Source organism: Helobdella robusta (genome assembly GCF_000326865.2).
Source record: "Helobdella robusta unplaced genomic scaffold HELROscaffold_6, whole genome shotgun sequence".
Taxonomy (NCBI): Eukaryota; Metazoa; Annelida; class Clitellata; order Rhynchobdellida; family Glossiphoniidae; genus Helobdella; species Helobdella robusta.
This window is the reverse complement of record NW_008705330.1, coordinates 5,585,120-5,610,325: the sequence shown is the minus strand read 5'-3', so window position 1 is coordinate 5,610,325 and position 25,206 is coordinate 5,585,120. Positions and strand designations below refer to the sequence as shown.

The following is a 25,206-nucleotide window of genomic DNA, read 5'->3' as shown; positions in this document are numbered from 1 at the left end:
ATTGTTGTTATCATAATAAAAAATTTTTTTTATTATTGTAATTTACTTTTAGCACAAATGATTATCGCCATAATCATTAGTGACGAAGTGTTGCTGTGGTGAATATTCACCGCATTTCAACTTTTAACCATCATAAAAAAATGTAAAATCGATAAACACGTGCAAGCTTATAAACAATGATGACGTTGATGATGATAATGACGAAGATGATGATGATGATGATGAGGACGACGACGACGACGATGATGATGACGATAACACTTTGATTGTGATGATGACGAAGAAGAAGAAAGTGATGACGACGATGAAATCGTCATCTGCTGATGGTGATGGCTATGCTATATGATGCTAAAAAGAGAGAGGAACCTTTAACCTTTAATGATGACGAATGTGAATTGATAATGATGTTTAATGATGATGATGACGACCTCGGCGATGACTATGATGATGATAAAAAGGTCGGCTGCTAGTGCATCTTGCTGCATCTTGCTGCTGATGGCGATGATGATGACACACACACACATACCCCACACAGAAACACACACACACAGACACACACACACAGACACAAACAAACACTCACCCATACACACACTGAACAACAACAACACAGCAACAACAACGCAATTAAACCGATCCTAGCCTGTTATAATTTGACTTTCCTGTTATTTATAACTCTCATCGGAGGGAGATAGCCAATCTGGTAGAGGCCCAATTTTTATTTTTCTGGGCCCGCGGGTGGCAAGATTGTACGAAAAAATAGCCTAACATTTTTTATAAATAATTTTGCTATTTTGCAAACATTCGTGACAATTTTTTTTTACAAAAAGAAATAAAATTTATTTTAAAGTATTATAATAATAATGATGATGATAATAATAATAATAATAATAATAATTATTATTATTATTATTACTATGAATTCTTTTTTAATAAATTCTTTTAGAAATATCAACAACACCACAGGCTTGGTGCATGATCACACACATTGGAAGCGACAGGCTAGGAGGATTCGCTTGCATTCGAAGTCAGTCGGCCACTTCAACTTCTCGACCAAACATCTTGACCGCTACACCACACATCACCGAATTTTAAAAAAAAATTTTCTTCACAATCTGCTTAATAATTTCACTGGTTGGACCTTTACGCAGATCTTAACATTACAATTATATCTGAAGGAATTTAAAATTATTCCATTTTAGCAAAGTAAATGTAATCTAATTCAAAACTGTCAAATTATTTCTTTTAAGGAAACTAACTTGAATGCTTGTTGTAAAAATTCTTCGTGGTTTTGAGAGGAAATAGTTGATTGAGCCAATATTTATAAACAAGAAATTTATTATAACATTCGATGAAATCAACAGATATAAAAATGTTTGCAAACAAAACCTGCTTTCAAAATTTCAGTTCAAAAATCCTTTTTTAGATACTGATTCAGAAAGAGCAAAGGTTGTTTTAAGCTATGTGTAAAACGAATTTATTGATTGTTTTGTGTGGTCGATTTTGTTAGTTATAAAAGAATTATTTAAACATGTGTACAGGTAGGACAAAATGATTTTTGGCCCGCTAGAAACTAAGGGGTCACAACTTTCGTTAATTTATTGCTGTTAGATATCACCAATGTACTCCACATTATCATTACCATCATTGCCATCATCGTCGTCGTCATTATCGTCATCTTCATTATCTCCACTGTAGTCGCAATTTAAATAAAAATAACAGAAGCAGTATTCATAAACACTTCCATCTTTCTAATTAATATCTCCATGAACGTCATTATGTTCATGTTCATGTTCGTTCACGTTCATATACGTGTTAATGTTTGTGTTCATGTTTGTGTTCGTGTTCATGTTCGTTCACGTTTATATACATGTTCACGCTCATATTCATGTTCATACCTCATTAATTAATCTTCGTTATTACTCATCTTATCATCATCAACATATTTGTTCGCTAGTTGAAGATTGGATGATGATGAAGATAAGGATGATGATGATGAGGATGAAAAGGAAAATGAATGTTACAGCAAATAATTTCTATTAAAACCAGCCGACGAACATTCATTAAAACCTGGAAAAAAGCTGAGCATAAAACAACAAACAGTACAGAAAGAAAAACTGAAAACGTTTCAAAACAAAGTGAAGAACTTTTAAAAAATCAAAAAACTTCAAACAAAACACAAAAAGGATCAATTTAAAATCAACATCGGAAGCCAAAAAATTTTCAATCTTCAGCAACTCTAGACGTAAACAAATCCACGCTAAGGGAAAAACCCTCGTGAACGAACAAACGTGCACGAAGAAACATAAGTGAAAAAAAACAAACCAATTTAAACGAACGAACGCACAAATAAACAAACTCCCACAAACGTTACCAAACAAACTGCAAATGAATTCATTAAAAAGCGAATGGAATGCGTCCAAAGACATAAATATACAACTCCCAACGCATCAGAAATTACGCCAAAATATTTTCATACAGTAGTATCCTTTTAAGACGTTTTAGTATCATTTTTATATCCTTGCATCACAAACATTAGTATCATTTTATCATTGAGGATAAGATGTTATCCTTACATCACAAACATGTTCTGCTGGTGTTTATACAAAACAGTCTAAAGTTTCATCGCCACATGAAAACCGGCATGTGAAAAACAGTGAAAACGAAATTATTCCAATTTTGCTATAACAACTAAAGTCCTCAAAAAACATAATTGTATTTAGCGCTAGATAAATGCTATAACTGATGTTGCTTTATTGCTTCAGTTTTTATATTTCTTACTGATGAAGAAGATGCTTGTTCGTACGAATTAATATCATTTAATTGAATTTTGTACTGCTCTGTTCGTCCCAGATAAGTTATTGAAAAAATATTTCTTCAGCAGTAGATAGTACGTACCGAAACACTCGCACTCGTTTAACACACGCTCACACACACACACACACGTACACACACACACACACACGTACACACACACACACACATACACAATACACAATGCAACAGTTTTGAAATCGCCCCAGACACACGTCTACACGTGTCATGTGCACAAAAAAATTTTTAGGCATTCGGGCGTCGTACAAAAACCTACAATTGTGTGTACTAATAGACAAAAAGACTTACACACACACACAAACAGACAGATAAACACACAGACATACATACAGACAGATAAACAGACAGACATACAAACAGACAGACAGAAACGCAGACAGACAGACTAACAAACACACACAGACACTCACTGAAACTTCTTCTCTGTTGGAAGCTTTCCTTCCTGCTAATAGTTGTTTTTTTGCATACCGTTTCCACGTCTATATCACTGACTATGGACATTGTGAGAATTATTAAATTGTCGGTTGGAGTCGTTGCTGTTGTGGCTGCTGTTGTGCTGCTGCTGTTGTTGTTTGCTTGTTTGTTGTTTGTGTTGTTTGTGCTGTTGTTTGTTTGTTGTTTGTTTGTTTTTTGTTTGTTTGATGTTGTTTGTTTGTTAGTACTGATTGTTGTACTCCAATATCAGTGTTATATTTACTGTTCGACTTCGACAATAATGTTCATCAATAAAATTTACTGTTGTTTCATTATTTACTCGAATAAGTTGATTAAGTCACGTTGTTGTTGTTTTTGCTGTGGTTGCTATTTTTGTTGTTGTTGTTGCTGCTGCAGTTGTTGTTGTTATTGTTGTTGTTTTTGTTGTTGTTTGTTGTTGCTGTCAATTCTGTCTTCTATCTGCTAGATGTTATGAGAAGTTGATGTTGAAGGTGATATTATTAATGTTGTTAACCGTGTTTTTATCAGCTGTTTGTAGTTTTTTTTTACTTGCAATGATGGCCCTAACACAGATGTCGTTGTTTTCTTTAGTGAACTAGTTGTGTTATAATTAGTGTGTTTACGTCTTCCTAAATGATTTGATCGATTAGCCTTGTTGTGAAATTGTTCTATTAATAATAATAATGATGATAACTTCATTCAGCATTCATTATCGTCGGGGCTTAATCATCAATACATTTTTCTAACCTGCCAGCAAAGAAAGAATATTGAAAATTTTAACTTTATTGTTTATCTACGTTTTATCCAAGCTATTCAATGACAACAAAAACAACAGCAACAACAAACAAACAACAATAAACAACAATAAACAACACACGAACATGAATTACAAAAAACATCACAATACCATGATGATGACAAGTTGATGATAAATAAATAATAGCTAGTAAATATTTGATAACGTTTTTTTACACAATTCTTCATCCAATTCAATTTAATTTCAAAAACATGAATTAGATTATTTATCAAAAGTCCAATTAAATTTATAAAAATGCATACAAGTCAACATTTTTTTGTATTATTTATCAAATATTAATAACAAATTTTTTAAATTAAAAACAAATATAAATAAAATAATCAAATATGCATTTGAATACGTAAAATAAATTTTAAGAAACAACTGTTGTGTTTACCTAAATGTAAACCAAGCCAAGCAAAAATTATATTTTAAAATTTCGGGTAGTCTAACGAACAACATCAGCCATATGTCCTTCTTTATAAATGCGCGCGTATGACACACACACACACACACACACACACACACCACACACACACACACACACACACACACACCACACACACACACACACACACATACACACACACACACACATACACACACACACACATATACACACACACATAAATGCACACACGCACATGTATGTATGTATGTATGTATTATTATTATTTTTCAATATTGAGAAACAAATAAAATATCGTTTCGTTTCGTATATATGTATGTATGTATGTATGTATGCATGTATGTATGTATGTATGTGTCTGGGTGTGTATTTGTTTGTATCTGTGACAGTTTGCGCGTGTGTTTGTATACAAAGATGCTTTTATATATGTTGACACCTTACTCACAGGTGTTTGGGCGCGTTTGTGAAGACGATGATGACGCTGACGATGATAAAGAAGAAGATGACGACGACGATGAAGATGATGACTAGAAAGATGAAGATGCTGATGTTACTGATAATGATGATAGAGATAAAGATTTTGATTGCGTTCTGGTGATGATGATATTACAAATATCATGATGGTGGTGATTTTGATGATAATGATGACGATGATGATAACGCAGAGAGTAGATGATGATATAAAAAGGAAGATGGTGAGCACACGATGATAACAATAATGAAGACAACAACAACAACAACAATAACAACAACAATAACAGCAACAACAACAACAATAATAATAACAGAAATAAAATAATAATTATGACAATGACAACGTCATGAATGATTAATTAATGTTGTGGGGCTGATAAAAAAAATGTATATCATCACATTATCACTAAGCTTCAGTACTACTGTACTTTTTTATTGCTACTACTGCTACTATTACTACTACTGTTGCTGCTACCGTTACTACTATTACTACTACTACCCTTACTACTACTACTACTGCTACTACTACTACTGCTGCTGCTGCTACTACTACTACTACTACTACTACTACTACTACTACTACTACTACTACCACTGCTACTACTAGTACCACTACTATACTGCTGCTACTTCTACTACTACTACTACTACTACTACTGCTAATACTGCCCCCACAACCACTACTGCTGAATATTGCAATGATGCATTAGTGTGAAAAAAATGGCAAGTGCGTGAATGATGATTAGGATGATGATGATGATGATGATGAAAAAGTTGATGATAATGATGACGACAACAAAAATGATGATGAGGATGATGCGGATAATTTTGAGCCCGTTTGTGGTGATAATGGTGATTGTGACGACGACGATGACGATGACGATGAGGATGAGGATGATGATAATGACGCAATAATTGGTAAAAGTCAAAACGTCACAACACTATAATTGAGTCATGGACGTCTCGATATGTCTAATAGAGGGGCAACTATTTGTCAGGCGTGATGGCCTAGTGGTTAAGGTCGCCCGGTGCTGTTTCGCAGTAACCGGGTTCGAATATGACAAAATGATCCCTACCTACCACGTTACAATAACCCATTTGTGTATTGTATTGTATTGTACTGTATTTTCAATTCGATTATCTATCAGCACACGAGAATGGTACGGGCTTCAACGTATCACGTATTGATTAAACTAGTAAGTGTATTGTCCGTCAAGAATGTGTCATGCATCACATTACATTAACAGTATCATAACATTTCAATTATAAAATTTTCATTGCACAGACGTACGTAAGCACACAGCATACAACACTCTTGATACAAACAAACGTTTGACATTTGCAGGAGTAATTTTCATAAGGTGTGCCAACACGTGTGACCGGCTTATAAACAAGCTTAAATATAACAAGTTCAGCGCGCACGTTCACCTTTCGAATTTAATTCACGTTTCTGTAGTTTTAACATTGTGTTGGTTTGAATTATCAAATTTGCTTATCAATTGGATAGAAAATAATGGCGCGAACAAAACAGACTGCTCGAAAGTCAACTGGCGGAAAGGCACCACGCAAGCAGTTAGCTACGAAAGCAGCCAGGAAGAGCGCTCCTGCCACAGGGGGCGTGAAGAAGCCCCATCGCTACCGGCCTGGAACCGTGGCACTTAGAGAAATAAGGCGTTATCAGAAGAGCACAGAACTGCTCATCAGAAAATTGCCCTTTCAACGGTTGGTTCGCGAAATAGCACAGGACTTCAAAACCGATTTGCGTTTTCAAAGTTCGGCTGTCTCGGCTCTACAGGAAGCCACCGAAGCCTACTTGGTCGGCCTGTTCGAAGACACCAACCTCTGCGCCATCCACGGCAAACGCGTCACCGTCATGACGAAGGACATTCAGCTGGCCCGAAGAATAAGAGGAGAGCGCTGCTAGCCGTCAACTACTTCAACATCAGAAACTTCGTTCGTCGACAGTGAAGGGTTCTTCTCAGAACCATCTTATTATTTTTTCGTGTAAGATTTTTGTTTTTTACTTTATTCTAACAAAAAAAAACACGTTTTTAACTACTGCTCGCTGGGGATAGTTACAATTGAAATGTCTTCATCGTAAATAATATTGACTGTAACGAGGGAACATTTTAGTATCGTTGTCGTCATAATAATTCAATTGAAATAAAATGACCATTATAACTAAATATGTTTGGGCATTGAATGTATTGAACTGATTTTTTGGAACATTTTATTTTGAATAAATAAGTGTAAAAACAATTATTATCATGTCTACATATATTCATATCAACAAATTGAAACGAAACTGCTTAAAGATGTTGAATGTGGTGATAATTTAATACAACTTGTATACGTCAGATTAAATTGCGAGGTTATAAGATTAAACATTAGTTGAACATGATTTTTATTGTCTTTCTTTTAAACAGCACAAAGAGTTAAATGCATAATAATCGTCATATAATTTAAAACCATTTCAAGTCTTCATACATTTCATAATACTGATTGAACGGAGAAATGAGAATAACATACGAGGCACATTTCATACTGAGATTCGTAATAGAAATAGACCTACAAATACACATTAATATACGAATAAATTAAGGATAAATATCAGTGCACATTGGACATCAGTCAGGCTGTTTGTTGGCAGACTGCAAATAAATTTATGGTGTAGACGACATCGCTCGAAGATTTGAAGATGAACTGACTTCTGAACGTTCCACATTCTTTCGCAGTTACTTTTACAGGAACTTTCGCGTATTGCTTGCTTCTGAAATTTCAACACCTCCATTTCAAAATGCTCAACAATTCATTTATAGATATTTTTTTTAAAACATAACTCATTCACCGTGAAAAGAGCAAAAATACTAACTCTATTTTGAATTCTGTGCGGTCGAAACTAAACGGAGCCATTGGAAATTTTATAACGCTGAACTGTTAAATAAAAAAATTATATTTTCAAAACAACCAATGAAAAATATTAAAAATAATGGCATAGAAAATAAAAATAAAAATATAAAAAAAAATTTGAGTGTTAAAACGTTTACAAAACTCGATAAAAAAAATAATAAAAATATCAGGCAGTTAGTTACTCAAGCCAAATTTGAATCAAAATTTAAGTTGGATGGAAATGGAGACTTTAGAAATTGAAACACCTACCTGAACAGTTGTGCGAGTCCAGTTTTGAATATCGAATTTCTTGACGAACGTCTTGTTAATCTCATCAACTTGGTACGTTAGCTCCGTTGGAAACACACGAACTTCCCTTCTGTTGCTTAATTGCTGATTGGAGCTGGTGAACGAAGATCCTTTCTTGGCAGCATCATTTTGAAACGTGGAGTTTCTCAAATTTACATCCGCAAATCTGTGCATAACAAGATATAAATTAAACTAAGCTTCATAATCGAATCATCTTCATTTCAATTTGCAACTATTTCTAGGCATCTTTAGAAAACATGATAATGAACCATCCCTATCACAATCCCACATGGTCTAGTGGTTAGGATTCCAGCCTTTCACGTTGGCGGCCCGGGTTCAATTCCCGGTGTGGGAACACGTTTTTTTATTTTATCAATCACTGCGCATTATAACTATAATAAATGATATCGCACGACTCCCATTTGTTACAACTATTAAAAATATTCATCTACATATTCATATTTTACATATTTAAATATGCTAATGAATTAGCTTGCGTGTGTTTAAAACAGAGCAAGAGCCAGGATGTACCTACCTCTTTCCGTCATTAGCAGAGTTGTGGCCAACGTCAAAAAGAGCTGCATCGTCCTTCGTGTCGACAGCACTTCGGGTTGGTTTCATGTTGCACACGCTCACCTCAGACATCAGCATCGATTTTCCTTTGTTACTCATCCATCCTTTAACCTTCGTTGTATCAAATTTAAATTAATAAAAAATAACACCAGAAATAAAAAGAAAAATTGGGAAAAAATACAAATTAGAATTGTAAAACCTCTAGCGAGAGATCGAGAACAATGACTTGGACATAACCACTGGTTTCGACTTTCATCTCCCATCTCTGCATGAACAGGTGACGTGATGGAGCTTGCATTCTGAACGTTAACTTGAAAAAAAAAAATCATTCCATATTTCAATTTCGGTGAAATCAGTTACTATTTCATATTTTCTGTTATTATTTACAACTGTATTGATTTAGGTCAGTGAACTCATTTCAATCATCTGTCTAAGGTCATCGCAGATACAGTAAATGCCGAAGGTAAGATTTGTATCTGAATTACCGTGTTATGTGAATTGTTTTCAATGAATCCTTTGTTATAACTGCTTTTGAAAACATCATAAACGAATTCTTTCATTTCTTTGTTCTCTCCATCCTTCAAAAAATGGCAAGAGCATAAATTATTAACAAATTTCTGAGCAGAGTTATTAAAAAATTATTAATCATAATAAAAACTAATAAATTTGAAAAGCTAAAAAACATTCAATGAGAGTCTAACGGTGAGAACGATTGGTGATACGTGGTACAAGGTCCACGAGGCGATGAATAGCGTCAGTCCTGTGATCAGAAGCTTCACCTCTGGAAGAGAGATCAATTGAAATATAAATTTTAAAGAAAAATTTATTCACCCTGTAACAAGGCATCTCAATATTTTCTAACGTCATTTTTTATCTTTTGTTTGTTTGAATGAACGAATGCTTGGCATCGAAAGGTACAAAATGAAATAGAGATAAGGCCGAGATCAACCTACCTTCCTTGCCATATCATAGTTCGCACTGAAACTACTTTGAATATTTCAAACTTGAAATTTTGATATATATATATATATATATATATATATATATATATATTGATTGATACGTATATATGAAGCATAATCTATTGTTCACAGCGGCGAGAAAATTCATTAAAATTCTTTTCAAGTTTAACAATTTTTTTCTTGTTTTTTTTTTAACTTAACGAACGTTTTTACAGTAACATAGAACGTCACTCACTGCGATACTAATTCTTAAAAACAAAAACAATATAAAACATTAATTTAAGTTGCGGGTGGAGTTGGATTGCATTGTACAAAAATTAGTCCGTCCGGTAAAACAAACACACACACACACACACACACACACACACACACACACACACACACACACACACACACACACTTAAGACGTGATATTTTATACGGGAAGTCCCTACACTCAACCTCTACCTTTTACTCTTTTGGGTCAAATAAATGTTGTTGTATTGTAATGCATTATCATACAACAGTGTAACTCATTGCGGTGGAATCATTGAGAGTAATGAAAATGTGGTGAAATAAAGGTAAATACAAGTGAGGTATATATGGTAGAAAAAAAACCACCAACCAAGGGGTCGATTGATTTGATCGACAGTCACAGACAACCTGTAAATATTTTCTGATTCAGAATGAAATTCAACTGAGGACCATGAAGACGACGACGATGATGATGAGGATGGAAGTAAGGACACGTTAACTAAATGAATAGGTATCAGCGTATTGTTTCTATCTGTGGCCACGATCTTGTGTTGAGTCGTTGCAGTCGGTAGCGCTACTTCAGCAGCGATGCGATCTAGCACCTCAACGTTTATGACCTGAATTTATGAAGGTTGCTTGTTCAGACAAATCAACTGGCTGGCTGTTATACAAAAATTTAAAGATTTATATGGTTGTCAACACGATTAAAACTCTATTTTAAGAGATAACGATAACAGGCTCGACAGTATTGAATGCAAAATATAATAAACGTTTTTATGACAATGCCATGAAATTGTTAAATAAAATGCTCGATCATACATAAATTAAACAACTAATTAATTAAATTAATAATTTAATTAATTACACATTGATTGACAATCCGACTACCTTCAATTGGCCGAAGCTAAAGACGGTCACGCGACCACGCCAGGGAAGTTTGGCAGTGGAAGATGAACGCTGGGAGAAGAAATCTTGAGATAAACTGACGGTCAGAATGCAGCTGGACCTACCATGTGTCATCATTTCAATGGTGGAGGAGGTGAATCAATATTTTTTAATACCATATATACAATTCAATGCCTTAAAAACAGTAGACCATTTGGCGAAACTTTAAACTGGGTTTGCCATATAGTAATTGTAAACATTATTTTGAATCAAGGCCAACGCCATACATTAATTGTATCATTAAAATGAACGCTAATAATAGTTAAATGACAAATGAGTATTGAATGCTAGTGGTCACACAATCAAGCAAATGCTTGCTAAACGTTCAGTTCGATGGGTATAATTCAATTCCCGTGATAAAATTCTTACGTAGGTAATTTGAAATTACTCAATAGGAGGCGGGAGCGTGCAGATTTTATGACCAAACATTTAAACGCGGTTTCTTGACGTCAGGAAAATGATAAATGTACCAAGGATGGAGTATTGTCCCACATGGTCTAGTGGTTAGGATTCCAGCCTTTCACGTTGGCGGCCCGGGTTCAATTCCCGGTGTGGGAACACATTTTTTTTATTGTTCAACAACACATTTAATTGCTTTTCGTATAAATTAAATAGCTTTTCGTATTTAGTCTGCAAAGAATGAAAGATCAAATCAAAGTTTCTATTAAACCTGGCATTAACCGTTCCATGTTTGTTTGGAGTAACATTTAAAAACGCCTCCGGCCATTCCACATAATATCTGTATTAAAATCAATTGCTCTGTTTCACAGTTGATTAAATTAAACAATTAATTTGATTGGTGGCCACTGAACGTGACACAATCTTTAATAGAGAACAATCCACTCAACAATACATCTGCCGATCCAACGCAACGCCGATGTAATTATTGTAATGTATTGTAATGAAACACGCAATTTCAAATTTTATTAAAATTTAAACATAGCAAATGAGCCCGTGGATAATTTTGCTGAATATTTTTAAAATAAGGAAAATTAATAAGAATTATCAGTTATGTATAGAATAACTAATAACATAATAACAAAATAAGAAATTGAATAACTCAATAAACAAATTATAATACGAAAAGGTTTTCGTAATATAAGGTGTAAATGTAGGTAGATATATCATATTTATGTTGAAGAATATTATTTTTAGGCTAAAAATTCTACAAATATGCCATATTTTAACCGCTAACAAGTTCAACCTTTGTGAACTTACATAAAATAACCATTCAAACATCGTTAAGAGGGTGGTATCCCATGTCCCACATGGTCTAGTGGTTAGGATTCCAGCCTTTCACGTTGGCGGCCCGGGTTCAATTCCCGGTGTGGGAATGGTTTTTTTTGTAATTTTACGTCAAATTATCTATATATCTATCTATATATCTATCTATCTATCTATCTATCTATCTATCTATCTATCTATCTATCTATCTATCTATCTATCTATCTATCTATCTATCTATCTATCTATATATCTATCTATATATCTATCTATATATCTATCTATATATCTATCTATATATCTATCTATATATCTATCTATATATCTATCTATATATCTATCTATCTATATATCTATCTATATATCTATCTATCTATCTATCTATCTATCTATCTATCTATCTATCTATCTATCTATCTATCTATCTATCTATCTATCTATCTATCTATCTATCTATCTATCTATCTATTAATTCGATTGATTGGATAAGAATAATTGAATAAAAAATATTGACAAGCAATTGAAAACACTTTTAGAAGTTGTTACATAAAATCTATCTATATATCTATCTATATATCTATCTATATATCTATCTATATATCTATCTATATATCTATCTATATATCTATCTATATATCTATCTATATATCTATCTATATATCTATCTATATATCTATCTATATATCTATCTATCTATCTATCTATCTATCTATATATCTATCTATATATCTATCTATATATCTATCTATCTATCTATCTATCTATCTATCTATCTATCTATCTATCTATCTATCTATCTATCTATCTATCTATCTATCTATCTATCTATCTATCTATCTATCTATCTATCTATCTATCTATCTATTAATTCGATTGATTGGATAAGAATAATTGAATAAAAAATATTGACAAGCAATTGAAAACACTTTTAGAAGTTGTTACATAAAATAAGCAGAGTAAGCAATACAAATACAAACTTAAGTGTCTCGTCGGAGTAATTTAAGATCTGGAAACGTTTGGAATGTACCATCTCACCTTCGATGACGATTTATGGAATTATTTACAAATAGATTAATTATTCCATACAATATTAATTGATTAATTAATTAATCAATTTATTTATTTATTTGTTCGTTTGCTTGTTGAATATTTAAAATCAATTATTAAAAAAACAATATTCATTCCTTAGGCTTAATAAATAAATAAATACATATATGAATGAATGAGTAAATTAATTAATAAACACAAATAACAATTAATTAGTCAATTAATTAATTAATTAATTAACATTAACCGTTAACTGGATTGGCAACGAGCAGAACGCTGGAGGGCTTAACAGTCCAGACGGCCCCGACACCATCCTCATCATCATCATCGTCATCCTCGTCGCGAATTTTGTTGCTGATGATGTTGTTGATGATGAGTTGTTGCTGTTGTTGGTGGTGGTGGAGTTGCTGAATGGCGGGGGTACTGTGAACCGGAAAGAGGGTTGCGATGGTGGCGCAGCGATCCTCAGATGCGAAACTGTGCGGGGTGTAGTGGTGTTACCAATTTTGAGTCTTGAGTGGTGGTATTTGTGTGGCGTTACCAAATTAACTAAATACAAAAATGATTAAATGAACGAGTGAACGAACGAATGAATGGATGAATAAACAAATAAATAAACAATACATAAACGAATGAATGAATGAAAGAAAGCAAAAACGAACGAAAAAACATCATACCTATTATATCTATTGTTAAGATCATTACCGGTAACAGCGTTACTATTATTATTATTATTATGATTATTCATATTCATATTATTCATATTGTTATTGATGTTGTTGTGATTATTTTTAAGGGCGATGACCTTAATTTGATAGTAAAGACTGTTTGGTTCGACAGCAAGCAGAACCTGGCTGAGATAGATGGAGAGTGATATATATCGTGTAGTAGCGATCCGATGATTATTTGTTCAATTACTTTTTAAATTATTAATTACCTAATTAATTTATTCAGCTAAATATTTAATTATTTTATTGATTAATTATTAAATTATCAATATTAATGTCTAGTAATGTCTGATGATGATGATGATGATAATTGTTCTTACAATTATTAAAGTGAAAATAAAAATGCAAACATATGACGAATTATGAAATTAATAAAAAACCTTTCAATTCTATTATTACTGCTGTTGTTGATATTATTATTATTACTATTAATGTTGTTGTTGATGTCCAGATGGAGAAGACACGTTACTTGCAGCTGCAGCGTGTCGCCTGTGGTTTTTGGTTCGAGCAAAAAAAATAAATAACAAAGTAATAAAACTATGGCAGACTGTTATTTCTGTTTCGATTCTTTGTGTTCAACAATCTAATTGATAAGATCAAAAAATATGAGAATAATATCATATTAAATATAATATTAACAAAAGATTATTTCATTTTGAATGTTGCTCAATAAACCAAAACATGGTAGCAACAGGGCAATATCATTTAACACATAAAAAAAACTCTAAACTTCATTGCAAATAGGCGCTTCATAAATTATATATATAACAAAAACACAATAAACAACAAAACTAACAATAACACTAAAAACAACAACACAAAAACAACAACACAAACAACAACTAAACACCAAATAGAACAACAACAACACTAACACAAACAACAACTAAACCCATGAAATAAAGACACCAAAAACAACAACACATCAACAACAACAACAACGAACCAGGAAGTATGCAGAATTTTTGCGGCGACACAAAAAACAGCATCCCTTCGGTGTTTGCACTGACGTTCAGTGCTATCAAACCGACGTTACGTAGTTGAACTTGGTGCTGGTGCGTGTCCTTGTCAAAGGTCAGAATCTTCAGGATAGGTCAGTGGATTAGTTCAGTGAATTGGGTCGATATAGTTCGGTCAGTAGATTACATCCATAGGTTTAGTTTAGAATTAGGTCAGTGAATTAGGTGAGGTTACAGATCAATTAGGTCAATATGATTAAAATAGTTATCATTAATAATGATAATAAATGTCGTTTTTTCAAAAGATCTTTTTATAATTAATGAGAAACTATAGAAAATTATGATGAAACCACTCTTAGTCTATGTTGAAGCAGCTTGTATTGTTAGATGGATTAACAGTCAATGACATGATGTGATGATGTAGTGATAGCAAAACATGTGACAACGGTGATAAAATGCTGATGACATGAATTTCAAAACATCAAAACATGCAATCTCTCAGCAATAAAATATCAACGAACCAGATGCTTGGATTCAATGTGAAGTTTGGCCAGGGCACTGGCTGCTAGCAGCTGCTTGCTCGCCACGATGGGTGAGTGAGGATTGATCGTGTTCAACTGCGCTTCCAACCGACATTCGTACCTCTCCAGCTGCTCTGGAATTAAATTTTAATGTTACTTTAGTGTAACTTTATTGAAACTTAATGAAACTTTATTGATATTTAATGTAACTTTATGGTGCATTATAACAATTGCTAAAATACATTGTAGCAAACATAAATATTTGAAAATTAAACAGAATAAAGGATAAATTTGAAATTAAAAAATTATAAGTTAAACTTTTGTCATGAAAATCTGAACGAGTGGCTGGGGAGTGATTGTGTTCAAAAACTAGCAGTCTCGGAAAGACACGGTCATTGAGTGGTTACGAAACTCAAACAAAAAAAAATGAAGACGAACTTGTATCAATGGCAGGTGGTGTGAATTCAATATCAACGGGGATCAACTGTTCATCAGGTGCATCCCTGGGACCACAATCATCATCATCGTCGTCGTGATCATTCTCGTGTGAAGATGATGGAGATAAGACGAGTTGAAGCATCTGTTTGTCGTTGACGGCGGTCAGGTTAGTGCTGATGACGCTCGTCTTGAACTTGTTGCTGAGGCACGATGTTGCTGGAGGCGTGCAGAACTTAAAGCAGTTGTAGCTCTTGTTGTCCTGCGATGGTCAGGCATGAAATTTTATCGAGACACAAACATATCAAAATTTGACAATTTTTGAGAATGTCTATCCGATAAAAACTAATTTGAAGGTTGGCATCAGGTCTTAATCATTTATGTCGTCGTCATTTTCCACAAGTGACAATTAGAACTTTGATATGAACCTTGAGCATTCTTCTAAATTACATGTACATCAATGGTCTCTGATTCATTAGGAACATACAATGAAAAAAACGAAACCACTTGGAAATCCCTAAGAAATATATATAACTCACAGCTCTCAACATCAGTCTCAGCGGCACAGCTGCCCGGCACTTGTTGCTGATGTATATCCGCTGCGTCATCGTCGTCTTCAAGGGGACCATGCCGAAATCGATGACGTCATTCGGTGATGATGACGAAGATGATGACGTCGATCGCAGTTGATTAGGAGTTAGAGCTGCGGTTATCTGTCGTAAAATTTTATATCATGATCAACCTTTAAATAATTAAAAATCTGTCAACTTTTTGTAAAAAAAAACAGCCGAAAGACCTCAATTTTCGGTTTTACAGCAACAGCCTGCAGACAGACAGACAATGGAACTCTATCATACTGGGCGGCCATATTTATTTTATTATAACTATAATAATTACCATCATAACAATCGTTATTATTATTATTATTACTGTTATGATTATTATTCTCTTCCACTCTGTTTAGATTATTCATCCTGTTAGCATTGCTAGGATAGGGATGCTTGTGAAGAGAGCACTTGTGCTGCTGCCTAGCTAAAACGGATTCGTCATCGGACAAGAAACTAAGTGACAGTGACAACGTGCCTATATATATGCCGGCCTCTTCTGGAGTGAAAATTATCTGAAATCGTGTGAAAAATATCCAATAATTTAAAAATTATACATAAACATAAATTTATTTATTTAGTTATACATATAAGGAAACCAAAAAACTCCAATTTTGCCAAAAAAAAGTGAAAAAAACCAACTTTAACCAATTCTTCTGATTTTTTTTCTATAATAATTTTTTCCTTCACGGTAAACGGATTATCACAGATTTTAAATTTACTGCCGTTAATAGCACCGTTGTTATTGTCGTTGTTAATGTTGTTGCTATTTTTGTGATTGTTGTTGTTGTCATTAATGTTGTTGTTATTTTTGTGATTGTTGTTGTTGTCGTTAATTTTGTTGTTGTTACCGTTGAAAAGTGCCAACTTGACTGAAATAATTTTAAAGTTAACCCTAATACACCTGTAAGATGGATTGATCAGTGGAAGGTAAGCAATGGAAGATAGAAGTGAGCAGCATGCCTCGCTGAACTGCAACTCGTTTGGCACTTGCAGGAGTCGAGATGAAGGGACTGATAGGGTTGTTAAGAAGGAGGAAAAATGTGAAAATTATGGAAAAATTTTACTTTTCTGACTACCAAACTATCATTAAACTTGTAGGTAGAGTAAATATTATAGAAGGAGATTATTCTTGCGTGAGTATATGATTTGATATAGTAAATTCACGCGTATATAAGTACCTATGCATGTATTGTATATATATAGCCTAACTCTGACTAAATGCTTAATAATAGCTGCCTGATAGCCGACAAAGTCAAATTTTCTCAAATTATTCAAATAACAACCTTAAAGATAGGAAAAATGATGATCATCTTTACTAAATAATCATTGTAGATGAACATAATTTCAAGTGAATTATCAATAATTTAAATAATAATTAAGATGGTTAGATAAATAACAATAGTTTTTAAATGTAATAAATATGGTTTTGGCAGTTTAAAGTTTTTTTTAAAAGAGAACGATATAGAATGCAATAATTTATGAAAACTCATGTCAATAGTAAATAACTTTTACATGAGAAGACGTCAAGGCTAATAAAAAATTCCAGCCATTCAAAAAAGTAAACAAGTTGACTTGAAAACCTACATGAATGTTACATGGAAAAACAATCAGTACAAACATTCTATAACAACACTCCTTATATATGAAAGGCAAAACATAGAATTGACATAGAAAGAATTTAACTACACAAATTTTTAAATGATATTTACTATAAGTTCTTTGTTGCTTGTGCGAACTACAAACGTCAATCTGTGACGTTGACATTGACCTCCTTCTTTTGATGACGTCATCGTCAGGAATATTTACGTCACTACCAGGAGCATTCAACTTTTTATTAACATATTGATGATTTGATCCTTTGTTGCTATTGGGACGTGCCAGCCCGTCACTGTTTGCAAATGTGCTCAACGAGCCAATGGACGACATTCTGCTTGAGAAGTATACAGGATGATATCAAATATGTAAATTTGCGATTTAAAATGAATAAATTTCAATTTAAATAAATCATTAAAAACAAAAAAAAATTAATTCAATTGATAAGTTAGAAATAATAAAATTGATTTTTCAAATGAAAGCTTTAAATAATAAATGACACAAAGAAGCAAGGATCGAACCGATCGAAGACCGCATCGTCAGCAGGGGGGATGGTTGAGACCGACGACAGCCTGGTCAACGTCCCTGATGATTTGATGGGGGTGCTGGAGAAACAGTTGTCAGTACCCTGGCTGCTGTTCACCAACGTTTTGTCTAGTGAGTCAGTTTGCGACTCTCTTTCTTTTTCTTTCTTTTTCTTTTTTTTCTTCTTATTATTATTATTAATATTGTCAGTTTTTATATCCCTTTTGGTATTAGGAGATTTTTGGATGGGCACTGCGTGTACTTGATTCTCACCTCTCTGAGGCTTCGTGGCGTGTGTGGATTCATCTGCCTGTCTACTCGATTCATCAACTTTTCCCATAATTTCCCTTTCTGGCACCACGTTGTTACTACACTGCTTCTGTAGGCTCTCAGATTTTTCGTTGAATTTTTGGTTAACTTTAACTGACAAGTTGGGCATCACAATTTCTTTCTGTTTCAAAGCAGGAACATTAGAGTTAGGAGGCTTCGCGGGCGCGATCTCTCTGTACTTCGTCCTCAGTGATGAGTCGATGCTTTCGATGTTCATGACGTGAATTCTTCGGCAGAGTTTGAAAGATTCTGAAGACAGATCGTCATCCACACTTGCAGGTGCCCGATTTGAGTTGAAACTTTCCGTTAATGAAAAACTTTCAGATGCCATTTTTGCATTTTTCTCTGCAGATGCTTTGAGCCAGTCATGTATGTAGTCAGCATTCATCAGTGGTCTTGCAGTCTGTGTTGGTGTCTTTCCACTAACAATATCAGCTCTAACCTTGTAAGCAGAGTTGTCAATATTTCCGTCGTCGTTCTTGTGTGAGTCATTCAGTTTCAGAAAGTCAAATGATCCTCTTTCACATTCTTTAGGATCCACCCATCTTATACTTTCTTCCATTTTTTGCAGATCAGCATCTTCAGGTGAAATATTTTTTTTATTCTGCAATTTATCAATCTCCAAATTACGGTTTTCTTTACCGCGATTAGAAACACCCTTCACTTTTTTACCAGCTACTAATCTAGAGGATGCATTCAACGCTGAGTTGGATGACGTCTCCCTGGCGTAAACATTGCAAACTTCTGCCTGATCATTAGGTCTATGAACGTACTCACGAGTATTACTGATGGAGCCCTTAAAATCCACTGAATTTATCATTTCTGACATGTTGCTGGCGTGTGAATCAGCCATCAAAGAAAATGAGATGCTTCCATGGTTTGTCGCTTTACGTCTGCTTTTGGAATTAACAGTGTCATCAATCATGAAAGTGTCTTTGTATGTCTTGGGAAAGTTATTAGCGTTAGTAATGTTGTTGCGGTTATTATTGATGTTATTGTTTTTAATGTTGTTACTGTTAAGGTGTTTGTAATTGTTGTTATTGAAATTAATGCTATCATATTTATTGTCATTGTTATCATTGCAGCTACTGTTAGTGACTTTATGATTACAAACATTTAGGTCATAATGGTAGGTGGTGCTAGTGAGAAAATTTTTCTGAAAACTCAAGTTACCCTTGAGAAACGGTAGACACGCGCCGTCTAGAGACACGTGTCGAGACAATTCTGTCTTATCTGTTTCCTTTGATGCCTCAGTGATGGTACTCAGCTGGCGACAATGGTAGTTATAATCTGGTACCATGTAGTTACCCAGGCTTTCCATGTATTCCAAATAATCTTCGGAATTATTAGCAAAACCATTCATATCAACACAACCATCATAGTCGTCGTCGTTGTTGATGCTACCAGTTGAATAAGTACTACTGCCGTTAGTACTAATTTGTTTCCAGCTAGAGAGAGATTTTGCAGCAATTCCAGAAAAAAATTTTTCATCGTCGTTGCTGCTTTTGCAGTTGCTGCTGCTGTTGTTGATAACATTGTTGTTGATGATATTGTTGTTGATGATATTGTTGTTATCTTTTTGGCTGCCGTTGTTGTTGTTTACCTTTCTAATACTCCTATTGCTGATGTTGCTTGTGTTGTTAACGTCAGTTAAGCTGTTAATGGACATATGTGAACGTTTTGAGCTGTTAACTGACAACAGACAGTTGGCATCATCACCGAAAACATCATCTTCATCTGGAAAAGTCTCGATCATGCGCTTCTTCGCCAACCAGTTGTCCATTTTTAAAGCTTCTTTCTGGCATGTAACCGAGGAACTTTTGTTCAGTACTGGGTCAGAGAAAGATTTGGATTTGAATGATGTGGAGAAGTTGTTTGAATGATGATGCTTGCCGTTGTTGTTGCTGCTGTTGTTGGAGGAAGAAGATGTGCTCATGTTCATGTTTGATCTGCTGGCTTCTTCTAAGTGAGGATGTATTGTGGGTTTATGAAATGTTGTTGAATCAATATATCAAAGTGGATGTGTCAGAAGTGTATATCTATACCTACTAATCTATGTATCAATTTATCAGTTTTATCAGTAGGTATCTTCAATGTTTTGAGTACATGCCATAGATATCATAGAAATGAATTTGTACTGATTTCAAATGTATTAACAAAATAAATAACTGAAATAGAAAATGAATGAATAAAATAGAGTACCATTATGATTAAATGTCAACAAAGGGAAAGGCTTTCTCTGTGGTGACTTTTTCATTGGTAAACCAAAAGTTGGCTGTTAAGAAATTTTTCCAAAAAAAAACTTCTTTAAATAATATAAATTTATTCTTTTTTAAATTGATAACGACTCTAAATTTAATTTTGAAATAAATTTATTCTAAAATTAACATTTTACATTATAGAATTAACAACCTAGCAAACAGTTCCCATTAAAACATTATCACCATGACATTTCACGTTATAGCACCAACAACATCACGAACATTTCACAAAATGGCATCAACGACAACAACAATTCATCCAAAAATAAGAGCCAACCCTCTCCATAGCTCGTTCAGCTTCGACGGCATCTAAAAAACCAATAGGCTCTGATCTAAGGGCCATATATTCCCCAATAGAAATTCTCTTTTTCATTTTTTTAAGAGGCATCTTCGCATTTTCATCCCCAGATGTTTTACAATTTTGGGATGTTGCTGTAGTCAGAATCTTAAAATTCGTACTACTACTGTTATTGAGGTTATTGGCCACTATTTTGCTGCAGATTTTATCATTTTTAAGTGAGGTCTGAGATGAGTCATGAGATGAACCATTTGAGAAGGTTGATGGTGCTGTAATTGACATTTGGCTCCTAAGCACCCAACTCTCCGGCAGACTCAGCTGCGAGTTGTTCTTCAGTACAAACGAGTTGATCTTAAAAGATGCAAATGAGTAGATCAATAAGTAAGTAAATGATGAGGTTAGATGAGGTTAAAATTCATCTTACTCATTTGAGTAAGATGAATTTTAAGCTATTATAAGATGCCTGATGCTGTGATAAAATTTTTTAAATAAATCTAAAATGTTTTTAAACTATGTTACTCTGATATTATTACAATTCCCAAATTTATTAGTTGTAAATTAAAAAATAAGTGTACTGGAATAAATAACATTTAAATTAAAAGTAAAATACCTCTTAAATAAATACTATTTAAAATATAAATAAATCATGGTTTGAAAATTATAAGCAAGAATATAAAGATGCAGTAGTATTTGTTAATAATACATCAATAAAAAAAATTTATAAATTAATAATAATAATAATGTCAATTATGAGTGCCCTATTTTGCAATTATAAACCAAAGAAAAAAAATGAAAATATAAAAAAACAAATTGAAGGATTTATACTTCTGGCAGCGTATTGTCACTTTTAAAGTTCTTCTCGTCATATGAAAACATATGGGCAGCCTCCCCTGTTAATATTTTTAAATTCATTTATTTATCCATATTTTATTTATTTATTTCAATTACTTCAAAATTAAACAAAATAACATAGAAAGCTGAAATTGTAGTGAATATATTTTTAAAAAGTTTGTAAATTTTGAAACCTTTTCTATGTCTTTATGATACTACTTGTTTGTTAAACATAAATATTCATTTAATTTGTAATGGTGAAATGAAAATATATTAAAAAAAATTATTTATTATATGGATGTTACTATGATTTTTGAATGTTGTCTTTTTATAGTGATTAGTAATTTAGTTAGTTTTATATTAATTTTTAATATTTAATAAAAGTTAAGAAAATATTAAAGATAAAAATTTTAATTAGATAAATTAAATATTAAATTAAAAAAAGAAACAAAAGAAAAAAATAATTTAAAAATAAAAAAAATCAACCAGCTGATCTGAACTCCTCATCTTGCATTCCCCAGTCATCGGCGGTTTGTTTGGTGCCGAACGATGATTGGTCAGTTAGTGAAAAATTAGTGAAACTTTGCATTTGAAATGAAAAATGTTCTGGAAGCGACAATTAATTCATGCCAAACATTTTAAAGTACGCGCTACAATTTGTTTTCTAGCATTCATTAAGTTAGCTACTATATGTTTGAAAAGTAGATCGAAGTTAAAATTTATGCTTGAAAAGTTAATCGAAGTTTTAAAAAAATAGACTAGGCGAGAATAGAACCACGGACTAGTGATCTAATATTTTAGGATTGCCTCAGGGTAAGAATTACGTTAACGTGTCCACGAAGTGTCACCATTTGGAATGGTTTTATAGATAGACATACCTTCAAGTAGAGTATAGTTGTCAAGTCATTTACTAATTTTTCTTAATTTCGTGTGCTAAATTTTCTATCCGCACGGCAATGGTTTACTATCCGGTGCCCTGGCTGTCGGTGAACCTCTGTGCAAGGAGGGAGAATGAAGGGGGACTTTCGACTATCGTACCATTAATAATTTAAAATAGATTAGCTAAGGTAATTGAATAGGTAGATAGGATTATTTTTATTAAGCAATTTGAGATGCAGGCACCGCTAAGCTTTCTGATGAGAATCTTCTCTTTATTTTTCTTCCTCAACACGGGCTGTTCTAATTATATGGTTTCAACAACAATCTCGAGGAGGACTGGCACTAGTTTTGGAGGACAACGTATTTTTTACATTTTATTTTCTTTATTATTTTAAAATATTATTTATTGCCATTATTTTCATTTTATAATTTTTGCTTCTAACATTCATTTACTACTACGCTAATAAAAAAAATTTGTCTACAGAATGATGAGAGGGGGCAGTGGTTGGAGTCAGCACGTTTCAGATGGTGGTTTCATGACGATTTACGTACGATGATTGTGGTGTAGGAAGAATCAGCTCGTTGGCTGTTCGACTGACACTGAAGTTCGGATGACATCTTGTGTGCCGACCAGATAGTAATGGTCGGTGCAATGGAGAGTACAGTAACGACGATTTTTGAAGTAAAGGTTTAGTTTCGTTTTTTTATTCTCATTCGTTCGTTCATCTTATCACTCAATCTTAAATTATTCTTACGTTAATAGTTTCGTTAATTCATTCTATTCATTCGTTGAATCATTGATTGATTAATTCATTCACTCATTCATTCAACTGATCATTCAATCACAGTTAATTATTTATTCGTTCGTTCCTATGTTCCTTGATTTACGACTACGCTAATAAAAAAAACTTGTCTACAGAATGATGAGAGGTGGGCTGTGGTGGGCTGGGCTGTTTTTTAAATTGAAAGTAGCAGATTATCTGTAGTCTAGTTATAATTATATTGTAAATAGATTGCCTTCTAGTGTTGCTATCTTCTAATTTTAAACATGAGATTAAGACGGCTTATTTAGGATAATGAGCAGTAAGGATGTGGGCGGTTGCGGTTTAGAAAAATCTTCTCTGCTTGGGGCTCTATTAGCTACCCCATGATCGTATGCGGTTTTATATATATATTATAATTCAATGTGGAACTGCTCGCGGGCCACATGTGGTTGTTTGCGATACAAATGTGACGGCGCTTGTCAAAATAAGATAATTTTCACAGCTATTTTCTAATGCGTTCGTCTTAATATATTTACCTACCTATTTGTCAACAGTTGAACAAACTGTCGACATCTGTAATTAACATTGCATGCAATACTAAAAAACGTTCTTCGAGCTTCAATAAATTTTCTTTGTCAAAATGTGCCGCGCTGAGCAGAGCTGCGCAGCTACAGCGCTCAGAGCTCTCGCTATAAAACAGAAATACTAAATTTCATCTACATAATATGATTTCACAATTCTGGTACTTCATGACCTCAGTACCATTAATTGATTAAAATTGTTGATTGATGAGTTTTTCAAAATAAAGGCGTCTTCTTCCAAACAAACTGTGACATAAAAACATTGAATCTGTGTCACATTATTATCAATCTAACATTTTACTCGGCTATATTTCAATGTTCAACAGGTTAGGTATGCAAATAAGCTTATGTAACAGTGTATTACACCACACTTAACTTTTATAGCCATAATATAATATAATATAGATGCAACTAAGCTTATGTATATTACACTATATATCACACTTCACTTCTATATCAATCTAGGTTATAATCAATACATGATAATGATTTATAGATGGATACATACTCACATTCAGTGTTTTTATACACATATATACAAAGAAAACATATACAACATACATACTATTGACAAACATACAACAAAACATACAATATACATACATATGTAAAATAGCCACTGCGCAATATATTTATGCTGCTACATTCAGGTTGAGATCAAATTATCATATCTGGCCTTTTCTTCTTTGTTGTCGTTTCAGTAGCTGCAATACCAGCGTTCTCGTTCGTTTAATTAATTTTTTTAAATCCAATTAATTAAA

The 25,206-nt window shown here is 33.3% G+C and overlaps 3 protein-coding genes across 3 annotated transcripts; 1 reads left to right on the top strand and 2 right to left on the bottom strand.

The window, feature by feature from the left end:
• The first annotated feature begins 6,376 nt into the window (after positions 1-6,376).
• On the top strand, positions 6,377-7,416 carry HELRODRAFT_185127 (hypothetical protein). Its single transcript, XM_009029461.1, is given in 2 exon segments — positions 6,377-6,983; positions 6,997-7,416. 1 exon segment carries the CDS (start codon positions 6,463-6,465, stop codon positions 6,871-6,873), a length of 411 nt encoding a protein of 136 aa, XP_009027709.1. The 5' UTR covers positions 6,377-6,462; the 3' UTR covers positions 6,874-6,983; positions 6,997-7,416.
• HELRODRAFT_164552 (hypothetical protein) lies at positions 7,412-10,936 on the bottom strand (the record flags this gene model as incomplete). Its single annotated transcript, XM_009029460.1, has 9 exons — positions 7,412-7,517; positions 7,822-7,883; positions 8,109-8,313; positions 8,683-8,831; positions 8,920-9,030; positions 9,206-9,337; positions 9,422-9,501; positions 10,287-10,533; positions 10,805-10,936. The coding sequence occupies 9 exons, from the start codon at positions 10,934-10,936 to the stop codon at positions 7,412-7,414; spliced, it is 1,224 nt and encodes a 407-aa protein (XP_009027708.1).
• Positions 10,937-13,374: 2,438 nt separating this feature from the next.
• HELRODRAFT_164551 (hypothetical protein) lies at positions 13,375-20,773 on the bottom strand (the record flags this gene model as incomplete). Its single annotated transcript, XM_009029459.1, has 11 exons — positions 13,375-13,609; positions 14,241-14,349; positions 14,807-14,942; positions 15,341-15,474; positions 15,779-16,037; positions 16,315-16,488; positions 16,572-16,895; positions 17,023-17,146; positions 17,285-17,393; positions 18,120-18,310; positions 18,498-20,773. The coding sequence occupies 11 exons, from the start codon at positions 20,771-20,773 to the stop codon at positions 13,375-13,377; spliced, it is 4,071 nt and encodes a 1,356-aa protein (XP_009027707.1).
• Between the last annotated feature and the right edge of the window lie 4,433 nt (positions 20,774-25,206).